Here is a 12464-nt window from a genome sequence, read left to right as displayed (position 1 = left end):
ACCCTGGAGGTATGAAGTCGTAAGAATGCATCAAACAGTTGGTAAAGCTGTTACAAATAAAAGGCAAAAGTGAAACATATCCGCCATCTTTATTCATAAATAGCACTACTGTATGAATATAAAAAAATCTTAAATTACTGCTTTCTTTAAAAACAAATACTCTGACAACTTTATCGTTGGAAGCTCGTCAGGGGAAAGCCCACTGACGAAGAGTTTTAAGTATTGCATAAAGCCTTGGTAGCTGTTAATCACTACACAGTGCTGTGTTGATGAACCGCTGACAGAGTAGAAACTGGAACATCTGATACATAACTTACTTCCTCAGGAATATGAAACATAGCAAACTATACATAAGTAAACAAAGACAGAAAGGAGTGATCTGCCCACTTCAATTTGAAGTACAATTTTGTCTACAAGTCATTCAATACAAAAAAAGTTGGTTAAAGGGGTAAAAAAAAAAAATACATCAGCCAAAAATAACCCAAAAAGCAACCAAAAACATTCTATCAAAACTTCAATCCAACTCCAGTCATTCTGTTAAGAGTTAAAATGTCTAGGTATTATTCTGCAACGAGATTTTTCTTAAATATCAAAATCTCCATTGGTATGTGAGTCACAAAAATATACAATCTAAGCTAGTATTCAGCGACAGTAGGCACTCCTGTGTTTGACGGATGAGGTAGCTAGACAGTAAGAACTGTACACAGGCTGAGATTTAACAACAGAGAGCACAAGAATGAAAGAGAGTAAGAGTGGAGTATTGCAACGAAGGTGAACAATATTCCAGTGATCAATGCTGAGCCCCTCTCCTTGCTTTTTAGTCACAGTATAGAAGGTAGGATTAAGAATGGATACAGGCAAACCCTCTCAGTACACAACTGAGCACTACACACAAAGAAATGTCCACCAAGCAGGAGAGCCTTCACCTCATTCTCTCGCTCTCGGTCACCTGCCACAGTCCCAGGTTTAATACTTTAAGGCACGGCAGCCGCGTTATCCTCTCCAGACCCCTCTTGGTGATCTTGGTACAACCATACAGATCGATCCCTGTCAGCTGGGTCAAGTGGTCAGCTATCAACTCCAGCCCTTTGTCTGTGATTCGCACACACTGTCCAATGTTTAGAGTCTTGAGTTCGTGCATCTGGCGTACCATCCTGTTGATGCCGTCGTCGCTGATGTGACAGGAGCACAGAGACAGGGACTTGAGCTGGTACAAGCCCTGGGCGATGTAAGCCAGGCTCTGGTCCCCGATCTTATCGCAGAAGGAGACATCAAGTCCAGACAGCCGGAGGGAGCCCATAGCCAGATGCATTATGCCAGTGTCACTGATGTTATCGCACGACCGCAGGTTCAGGCTGCACAGGTGGGTCATGTTTGACAGGTGGATCATCCCTGCATCCGATATCCCCCCGCTGAAGCTGAGGTTGAGCACTTTAAGCTTGTTTAGGCCCTTTGAGACGTGTTTGAGGGAAAAGTCAGTCAGCTTCTGGCAGTCCTGCAAGGTTAGCTTCTCCAGGGACAGGCAGCCCTCTGCAGCACTGCGGGTCATACCTGACAGGTGACCGATGCCCACATCCGACACATGCCTGCAGCTGCGCAGGTTAAGGCTCTTGAGTCTGTGCAAGCCCCAGGCGATGAGCAACAGGCCCGTGTTTGTGATGTTGCTGCATCCCCCGAGTTCAAGCACCTCCAGGTTTTTGAGGTACTGGGCGATCCTGCCCAGGCTAGAGTCAGTGATCTGTTTACAAAGGCTGAGGTTCAGGACCCGCAGTGATGGGATGTCCTGCACAAAGGCATGTCCCAGACCATTGTCTGTGAGGTTGAAACATCCACACAGGTTAAGGCTTTCGATGTGCGGCACCCCCTGAATCACGTAACTCAGACTTCGCCTCAGGCTGAGGATCTGCACCTTCTTGATGCCCTTGGTCTGCAGGCTGGGGAACAGAGACGGATTGGCTCTCCGCAGATGGAGTTTGGCTTCCACCCCCCTCCACACAGACTTGTGGTAGGACGCGTCTCTCCAGGCCACGCAGACTTGGGCTACTCTTCCTTTGTCTTTAACGTCCAGGTAACTGAATATAATGGCCAAAATTTCCGGGAAAAGGCACGATATATGTGTCTCCATTTCAGACATGACTGCAGGTTGACTCCTGTGAGCAGCAGAGGTTGCTTGTCAGCGACAATAGTGTCGTGTTAGCTCCCCGAAACTCTGCTGCCGAAGTTGATGTCTGGCCCGGCAACGTCAGCTAGCACACGAACATGCTAACTATAGCCAATTAGCTTTGTGTGTCACATAACAAAATCCATCCATCTCGGAGGAGCAAATCGCAATGTTAGATCACCAAAACGATGACACAAATGACCACTAGCTGCACGGGTGTTATCTTGACGCAGATGTAGTAACCTCCGACAGGCAGCGGTAGTATTTACTTAGCAGGCTAAGCTAGCAGCAGCTAACGGTGGCTGGCGTCAGCTAGCTGTCTAAACTTGTGAGCGTCAAAGCCGAACAACCTCCTCGTCCGAGACGTCCGGAACAACTTATTCTTTACTCCAGCTCATTGCGAAGCGTCTCCGAGACTTTTCTGTTGGTAAAACATTTCATCTAAACAACTGTTTCCTTATACAGAGACAGCTGCCTGACTTCTTTCACTTCTGTGACATTTCTAGCAGTGTCGGGGCATCCTGGATCTCTCCAATGAATAAACCGACTGTTAGCTGCTAGCAGGTTAGCCTCCAGCTAGTGGCTCCTAGTGGAAGCAAAAAGCATCGTTACTGCTCTGTTCCAGCACAACTTTCTATATAATATATAAACTGCATAAATAAAGAATAATGTATGTCTATTAGTTACAAATACAAGCAAGAGTTTCACATGCATTATTAATAATGGTGGCTCTAGATTTGAATGAAAAGTTAATTGGCCAGGTAGGCCTTTGCATAATTTTGTGTCAAGAACAAACATACAGGTAAACAAGGACAGCGAATTAAAGCAAGACAAGGGTAAACTGCTATACAGCTTGTGTGTGCACAGAAATTGAATATAAAGATAAAATTAAACCGAACAAACAAACAAGCTGTCTACATACATATTATTTGGCAGCTAGTTTAAGTAATTATACAGGAGTCAAGGTGTTGTTTGGATTTTTAATTACTTAGGGGTCAGCTCAGCCCAGAAGTTTAGAAATTTTATGCTCGTAATTGCACCATTTTGTACAATTGTTTCCTAAGCTAGTTTAATTTATGATTATTTTTTAGAGTTATAATCATATATAAATATATGCCTTTGAAAAAAAATGTTTTATTAATTTTATGTAACATTAATTTGTATGACCAAATTTTTAAATAGTGCAGGAAAATAGATGCAGCCTTTGGTGAGTATCAAAACTTCACCAATAAAGTCCAATAAACAGAATACCCCAAACTAATAATAATAAGAGCAAATCTGCTGTCTGTGTTGCTGACAAAAAGCACTGAAAACTCAGTCCATGGTTTAATGATAGCTTATCTAATTATGGCAGCTTGTGATACATACATATCATGTGTCATATATCATGGGAAGCTTGCATAGACACATTAATGTCACTGCTGCAAGTATCCCACTGTGAAACTGAAAAATATTTCTTACATTAATGAACAGATCAGACTTTTAGGTACAGTAAAATAACATGCCAGCATTTTTATTCAACTGTATCATTTTATCTTTGAAGATTTAATACACGATCTGAACGGCAAGTGAACAGATCAAGCATAATTTAGTTTTATTAGTCTTCCATTTATTTAAAAAAAAGAAAAGTTGAGAACAGTCTGGACTATAGCTTTGGACATCGGGGTCTATGATGCCTCTGGTTTAAAGTTTGAGTGAAAACCAGATGCAAAACTGTATGTTTGGTATTAATAAAAGAACAATGTAGGGATATTAGTTACAAATACAACCAAGAGTGAATAATTCATGAAGCCTGCTCTGGTGGCTCTGTATTTGAATGACAAGTTTATTGGTCCAGTTTGCCAACACATAACTTTTATAAACAGTATCGAGGACAAACATGCAGGTAAAAGGAGGAAGCTTAGCTATAAAGCTTTTGTGTATAGAGACAGTGACTGTAAAGATAGAAATGAAATGAACAAAGAAGTGGTCCACATACTGTACATACTGTTTTCCAGGAACATTAAACTGCTACACAGCAGCACAGAGGTGTCTTCAGGGTCTGGATGTGCTGGGAGTTTAACTGAGAAATATTTAGACTTTTTATCCGAATTGAACCATTTTCCATGTCTTCTTGGAAAAGTAAGGTCATTCCACTTTCCTTCTGTGTTCAGCTCAGAATTGCTAACAAAGTGGTTCTGTTGCTGTGTGCCATGGAATTAGTCTTATTTATGATGATTTGCAGAGCTATAATCATTTACATTTAAAGTGTGCTTTGTGACAAAATTGTTTGTGTACCACTAAAGAAGGCCAGGGTTGCCAATGTTGGGGTACCAGCGAGAATAAGACTAAGTATTTTATGGGCTGTTAATACTAGTTTTATGTTTTGATAATCGCTTTATTTAATAGTTACATGTGTGACGGACCCTTTAAAGATTTCAGGAGAGAAGATTTTAATGTTGGTGTGGGAGAAAATCTTCTCCTGTAAATCTAAATAAATAAACAGAGCAAATGTGCAAGTTTACCGTATTGCTGAAAAGACATTAAATCGATAAACAAACAAACAACAAAACATTCAGAGCTACAGCCGTAGACTCAGACATACGGCACTAGAGCCATCAGATCTAACTGCTATTCTGATTTTCTAAAGTCTAGAACAGCAGCAGGTAGGATAATGAACATTGATTTATCACTTTTAACCAGTTCAGTAGAAAAAATACTGTTAGACTGCCACATTATCACGCCTTTTTAAATCAAGAAGAAACAAAAACCAAAGGAGAAAGTTAGGGAAGGACCTACATAATGTATAAATATGAAAATAAAAGATGTGGACTGTTCCTATTAGTGATCACAGCAGTCTACAAATAATATAGACTGCTCATAAAAGTGCTTATAATTACAGTCTGACTTACAGTGATGGAGACCGTTTTAAAATGGTGTTTTAAACCAGTACCTCTTGCTTTAATGTGAAATAATCAGAATAAAACAGCCGCAACAAAGCAAACAAAAATATAGACCAACGCTTTAAATGACAACAAATAACTAGTGAAATGACAAAAAACAATTTGGGAAATTATTTTCTGTGCTGTGTTTTGTTCCTGTTTTTTTTTTCACCAAAAATGTGAATTTTCTAAAGAAAGTCTTTCTCGCACAGCATCCAGTGTGTGATTATCCACACTCCTACACTCTCAAAGGATTTCAGTCAAATATTCAGAGAGAATATTTACACAAAATGTTAGAATAATTAAAATATGTGATGATCAGTAATATTTTCCGCAATGATTTAATGTGAATAAACGATTTTACCATGAAAATAAAATCACATAAGGTTGTATCGTGGAAAATATGAACGAAGTACGAGAATAACAGCAGGAATCACTTGGCAGTATTTATTATTGGAAGTTTTTTAAGCTTCTCTTTAGTCACTATGAATTCTTATAATAAATACAGTATAATCTGTCCAAATAATAACACATCCTTTATGATATATTTGCTCAGGTGACTCTGCTGCATCACCTTACTGCATCTTCGCTGCTACTTAAATGTCTCTGACCTGGCAGGAAGCCCAGAGTTCCTGCAGCGATGCGTTCACTGACCGGGTCACCTCCGGCTGCTGGAGGACACACAGCGGGCGCATTACAGGTACTGTTCATTATTAAAAGGACAAGAGAGGCAGGATTCGTCACACAGACACAGAGTCCTGAGTGTTCACGCTGACAGCGATACAACACAACAGCATTTTTAGAATCTTTTAGCTGCTTCATTCTCCGGGTTTTGGTGTTATTTGCGTTTTCTCGCTGCAACTTTGAATGAAAATGAGTGAAGAATGACATCATTCTTGTGTTATTGTGTGGTTTTTCTCTGCTAATGTGGCTGCAAATCAACACAGGAATCAATCTTTTGTACTCTATGACATAACACTGTATATATCTACAGAAAAGTGACAAATTAAAGGAAAACACACCAGTGCTGGTGCTTCTTGGTACTTATTCTCCAAATGTCTGAACTCCACTGGGGGGAATGGAGCACTATTCGTCCAAAAGATATTCCCTCGTATCCCTCAAGATGTTTTCCCTTTTGATTGTTATGAGATCAAGCTTCCTTTGGAAACATACAAATCACTTTTAAAACACCTTGTCATCACCATTTTAACAAACTCTCTGAGCCTGGGGAAGGACAAAAACAACATTAAGGTCTGAATTTCTGATGAAAGAACAACACAGTGTTCAGTTTTAGAGGGACATAAGGCCCTTACGTGATGACATAATGTATTTGTTAGTATATGTCCAGAGAGAGTTTCCAGAAGTGGACTCCATAAAGTCATTTAGAAGTCTAAAATCAGTCCACATATGTTCAACTGGTTTAAGATCTTTTGATTGTGAATGCCACAGAATGGGATTAATATAATTTTCATGCTCCGTTTACACAACCATTCACCGCCCTATGAATGGGAGCATTGTCACCCTGAGAGAGCGACCATCAGTACAGAAATGTTTCATGATAGGATAAAGGTGATCGACCACTCACAGCAGCTTGGTATTGATTTCTTTTTAAGAGGACAAGTACACTCAAGCTACACCAGGTTTTTCCATTAATTTGTCACCCATCACTGTATTTTTTTTTTCAGACATCTATACTTACTGATATCTTTGATGAATTTTTGATATTAATCAGTTAGTCTACAAAAAAAATCTGTTTTATGTCTGTTTAAAAGAAGAAATTCAACATACACCTTGCAATCTATTAAATTTAGATGAAAATGATAGAATTATATATAGCAAAATCTGAATTCAAATATGTTACATGTGAAGATGCATGAAGGTGTATAAATTTACAGCATGACAGAATGTGTTTCTATCAATAAAAGATCAAATGAATGCATTATTTTTCAGCCATTTGTCTCAGGAAATGAACGACATACTGGACAATACCTCACATGAACTTGGCACAGTCTTGTGTTTGTATTGTATATTTAATGTGTAAACTGTCATGCAATGTGCCAGCAGTGAGAAGTTAATGCAGTTAGAGCGTCACCTTTAACCTTCGCTGCTAGAAATGCTGGGCCCCCTGACAGCGACTCACTGGAGGCCTTGAAACAATAAATATCTTCAATTCCTGGCATATTTCTAGGCTCCTGTCTGGCTCTGGGCCTCTGAATCACTCCCTGTTCCAAACCACATACTGTAGGTCTTTTCAGGTTTTAATTTTAGGGCTTTTGCAGCAAAATAAAACCCCATGAAAACTGAGCAGATAGAAAGGAAAGCGCAAAGTTAATGTTTTGCTGACAATCATGCATAAACTTTCCTCAAATAAGGAAGAGGGGAACTTCAGTACATGTGCAAAATGTTCAAAAGTTGTTATTTTTGCTCATTTTTCAGTTAATAGACTAATGCTATACATAATGTAAATTTAAAAGTATCTTTTTCTTCGAATTGTAATTCTAATTGTTAAAAAATATTAATGGATAAAATGAAATAGCGGGTGAAATTGTGGTTGTTTTGAAACTTGTGTATATATTACAAAGCCAACAATTTAACCTGACAACTGTCTGATCTTTATTTGCTGCTTTTGTTTTGTGTTTTAAGGTTCCATTTAATAATAGAATGAATGTTAGTGCCACTAAGTGACATAATTAAGTATGTATAATGACGCTGCGTTAGGCACCATTAACTTTGTTTCTGGCATTGAAGCAAATTAAGTGTTTACTTCCATTATGAATGTCTGTGAAAGTACCCTCGAGCAAAACACTAAAGCTCAAAACTGCAGTGGAGGTGAAGAGTCAGTGGTAGTAAAACTGCAAATGTGCATGTTTGCTGTCCAAGTAGAAATGATCCGTAAAGAAGAGGAAGGGAAATGCTTCGGAGCTTAGTTTTCTCTGTCTTCTGTTGGTGATGTAGATTCAGTGTGATTTATGAAAAATCATTTATATCAAAGGGTAACTGAGGTGGAAAATAAAGGAAGAGGAAAGTTAATTGCTGTGAGAGAACTGAAAGTAAAGTTACAAACAACTGAATAACTGAAAAATGTTGTCTTTCAAGTAATAATACATTTTAATAATAATAGTACATTTTATTTGTGTAGCGCTTTTCAAAACACTCAACATCACCGCACTCTTCTGGCTCAGGTCATATCTCTCAAATAGACTACAATTCATCACCTTCTCTGTCTCCTCTGCTGCAAGGCGTCCCCCAGGGTTCAGTGCTTGGTCCCCCCCTGTTCTTCCTCTATAAGGGGCCCTCAGCCAGAGCCGCCGAAGAGGAAGCTCCTGCTAGGAGAGCCGCTTAGGAACAACCACCAGGTCCGACTCTTTGGCCAGCGGTGGAAAGTCATCCAGAGTCAGGGCCTCATACCGGTTGGACAGTTGGAGTTCACAGTGGGATTGGCGGCTGGTTTTACAGGCCTTCCTCACAGATGCCACGTACCAGAACTCATGCAGTGGAGTGGAGCTCAGTGCTTCGTTGTTCGGGTTTGGAGTAGAAACCACTTCGCAGGCTTCAAACCCAGCGACAGCCAGCAGTCCTCGGCTTGGAGATGTGGCGATGAGGCCGAGGCAGCCACCCCGGATGCAGCAGGAGCCTCTCCGGGACCGGGGGCAAGCTGGGAGACGGAGGCTGTGGTAGCACTTGCCCAGAGCGGCGGATCAGCGTCGGGAGCCGGGAGGCTGAGGTCTAACCCGGCTGAGTTGGCAGGCGGACCTGCGCCCAGCTTGACTACAGAGTCCAGTAGTTTTTCCTCATTTCGGATCCAGTAGAGGTCGGAGATACGGCGTTGAAGATCAGCGATTGACCGGGATTTTTCGAGACAGCCATCGCACCCATGTGGCGAGGTAAGTGGGGCCTCAGCAATAGATGTAGAGTATAAGAAGGTTCTTTTATTACGATGATGGATTTGGCTACTAGTTTGGGGCTGATTAATTACAGACGCTTGTAAAATGTGACAATAATTTAAACTCGCTCGAAATCATTTAAAACTCACTCAAAACCCTCCTGGCTGGGCTGAAACTTGCTTGCTAGATTCTTTTATTAGTGTTCCCTTGGCTCATACAGACTCTGAGGATCTACATAGGGTTTCTGGAAGCAGAACCAGTCTAACCAGTGTGGGTGGTCCTGGCTGGAGGTGGGCCTCAAAACGCCATCATCCTTCTCATCACAGACACACAGAGCTTTAACGGCCTGAGTTAACAATCCAGTGTTATTTTAGCATTTAGTTTTCACTCTCACTGGCTCAGACTCTTGTGCCTCTCCCTCCTGGTAAACTGAGACGTTCCTCTCAGATTATGGACTTTTTTATGTGTGGTCAAACTATAGTCCTGAGTGTTTTTACTGGGAATTTGGAGTTCAAGAAATCTGAGAGTTTAAGTTGCAAACATCATGATTAACCTGAGATAAATATAATTTGAAACCAGAATGCACAAATGTTTCAGCGGAGCCTTCTTCAGTGTGCTGTTTGTACCAAAGATCTTCTGATTTGAGCATGGAGTTTGGATGTCCTCCCTGACTTCATGGCTCCACCAACACTCCAAAGACAAGCATGAAGAGTTAATTAGTGATTCTAAATTAGCTGCAGGTGATCTGTTTCTGTGTTAGACCTGTAGGTCAATATATAATTGAGGGACTTTAGGTCTATGGGGATATATCTGCATACATTTGTATTTAAAATAAAAAGAAATAATGTTTTGTATGTTTATTATGATCATGTCTTTATAAATTCCAGAATTATTTATTCTGGAAACAATCACTTATTAATAAAAATGACTTGATATCACTAAAATGTCAACTAAATAACCGTCCAAATTTAACAACAACCATCTTCTAATTAGCTAAACAATAATAAAATGAGCTGATTCAGAAATAGTTTTGATTGTGTTCTTTTTATTAAGTTGAGATAATAATGACAGATATTTCTTTTTTGGCAATATATCAAATTTGATGTGGAAAATAACAAATTGTATCTGCGCCACTTTAAACTCAGTTCCCCGTTACAAAAACACCTCTGCAGGAAGTGTGTTAATTCCAGATCACATGACCTGCTCCACATGATGTCATTTCCTCCTGAAGAAAAGACTGGCCAGACTCCAAGAGTTTCTGAGTTATTTAATATAAAGTAGTCAACAGGTTTACTGTAATATCTTTATAAATGACTTTCCATTTCAATTTTACTCAGTTGTATAGATAATATTTAGAAGAATCTTTCTGTAAAAATGCCATGTGGTGTTTGGTTATAGTCGGCCATGTTGATTTTAGGCCTGAAAACATCAAAAGTGTCAACTATGATACAAAAAGTCCTGTAATTATATATTGACCCCTGTCATTTTTAGAAAAAAAGGACAAATAAAACAGGCCTAATCATATAATATCACAGTTAGACACTTTACCTTTAATTTAAGGCTAAGTCAAAGCATTTGTTGTCATATACATAATAAAAAACAATGAAATTCTTCCTTTGCTATCTACTTTGAAATGAGTTTATCAAAGAAGCTTTAAGTATAAAAATATTTAAATACAGGAAAGTAAATAATTTTTAGACTATAAACAGATTCCACATACAAAAATAATATTTCTATATCTAGACAATGGGTGAAAGGATCGACTTTAGTATTATTATATAGTGGAACTTTGCACTCATGTGAGTTGCTCGAATGGTTGTAAAGTCTGCAGTGTTGGAACATCAACTTTAAGCCTGCGATTTTGTTGTTCTGAAGAAGATTGACCAGATTTTTTGCGACTGACAGACACACTCTCTGTTTTGTGCACTCAGCTCAGACATGGAGTGCCCAGCAGAGGGCAGTGCTGCTCTGACAAAGCGGTAGAAAAACAACAAAAAAATGCTCTCTTTCACTGATTGTGCACCCAATTAGATCATCACCCCTTCAAAACAGTCCCCTCACATGTGGGAGAATCAGTGAGTCAAGCAAAGGATTAACAAGTTTTCATCATTCTGTGCTTTGAAAATGGGAGAAATTTTAGAACAACAGGGTGCAAGGGAGTGAGATCAAAGAGCCTTAAGGACAGAGAGACAAGAGACGGGTTTGGTAGACAGGAAGGAAGAGAAAACTAAAGACAGAAGGAGGGAAAGTGAGGGATGGTGATTCCCCTCTCGGCCTCCCCTGTGGCTGGACTTGTCTCTGCTAATGACCCTGTCTGCTGGCTTACACAGACAGATGGTGAATTAACTCCAATTAGCCCACTCTCACCAGATCTTCTCTGACAGCTCACCATGCACACACGCACACACACGCACACACACAGACAGTTTCCATATCTACAGAGGGCATTAAATTTATAACTGTAGCCAATACGTACCTAAACCCAACCTTAGACCGTTTCCTTTGCCCTGAAATTGAATATTTGAGGATTTTTGCTTTTTTCTTGTCCCCACAAGTGAGTAAAGTCATCACAACATGCATCAGTAAAACACAGAAAACACACACACATACACACAGAGAATTCACGTTCAGCCTTCTACATTTATTTGTCTTAAATTTAGTCAGAATGAACAATATGTGCTTCATCGCTTATTTAAAATGCATCTGATATTTGAAATTGAACATTTACACTGACTCAGGATTGATCGCTGTGCAATTTAAGCATCAAATAAAAACATTTGTTTTCTTAAAAGGCCTTTTTTAAGTGAAGTCTTTGGCTGCTCGTCTGTTAAATGCATGCAGGGAACAATAGAAACTGTTGACTCACACGTTGTCACTGTGGTTAACATATGTACGGTTTCACACGCTTTGTCAGACGCACAACAAAAGCCGCACACACACACACACACACACACACACACACACACACACACACGTACACTTATACATTGACTGGGGACAGTTACTACTATGATCTCATGTCGTTGTGTTTAGACTTAGTGAAGTGTGTCCGCTCATCATTCGTCTGGTTCATGATCTCTGACTGACTGAACTCACATGACATGTCAACCAGAGCGTAGTGTGTGTGTGTGTGTGTGTGTGTGTGTTTGCTGTTCACACTGAGGAGCTTTGTGTCACAGGACGGTGATGCTGCACGGTGTCGGTGTGTGTGTGTTTAACAGGTGTCGTCCCTGCTGCTAAAAGCCTCCATCTGGGAGTGTGTCCGGCCGGGCGGTCCTCGGTGACCTCTGACCTCTCCTGTAAACCGGGTCGGGCAGGTGCTGAGCGCCTGGTGGGAGGTCAGGAGGTTAGCCGGACACAATGACATTATCGAACAGCGCTGCTTCTAACAGACGCCCTCTGATAATGCAGTAACATGGCAGTCCTGAAGCCTCTATATCTCTCTGTGCCGTGTGCACGCACACACACACCCTGCATGTGCATGTTTGTGAGTGAAAG

The 12464-nt window shown here is 40.3% G+C and overlaps 1 protein-coding gene across 1 annotated transcript; it reads right to left on the bottom strand.

Moving 5' to 3' along the window:
• Window positions 1–737: 737 nt before the first annotated feature.
• Window positions 738–2741, bottom strand: LOC110956394 (F-box/LRR-repeat protein 14-like). The gene has a single exon (XM_022201811.2). The coding sequence runs from the start codon at window positions 2132–2134 to the stop codon at window positions 923–925; it is 1212 nt and encodes a 403-aa protein (XP_022057503.1). The 5' UTR covers window positions 2135–2741; the 3' UTR covers window positions 738–922.
• Between the last annotated feature and the right edge of the window lie 9723 nt (window positions 2742–12464).

This window comes from Acanthochromis polyacanthus, chromosome 8 (genome assembly GCF_021347895.1).
Source record: "Acanthochromis polyacanthus isolate Apoly-LR-REF ecotype Palm Island chromosome 8, KAUST_Apoly_ChrSc, whole genome shotgun sequence".
NCBI lineage: Eukaryota > Metazoa > Chordata > Actinopteri > Pomacentridae > Acanthochromis > Acanthochromis polyacanthus.
This window is presented reverse-complemented; position numbering and strand designations above follow the sequence as displayed.

Coding starts and splice junctions, on each gene's coding strand:
- LOC110956394 (XM_022201811.2), bottom strand. CDS start 2,134: ATGTCTGAAATGGAGACACATATATCGTGCCTTTTCCCGGAAATTTTG.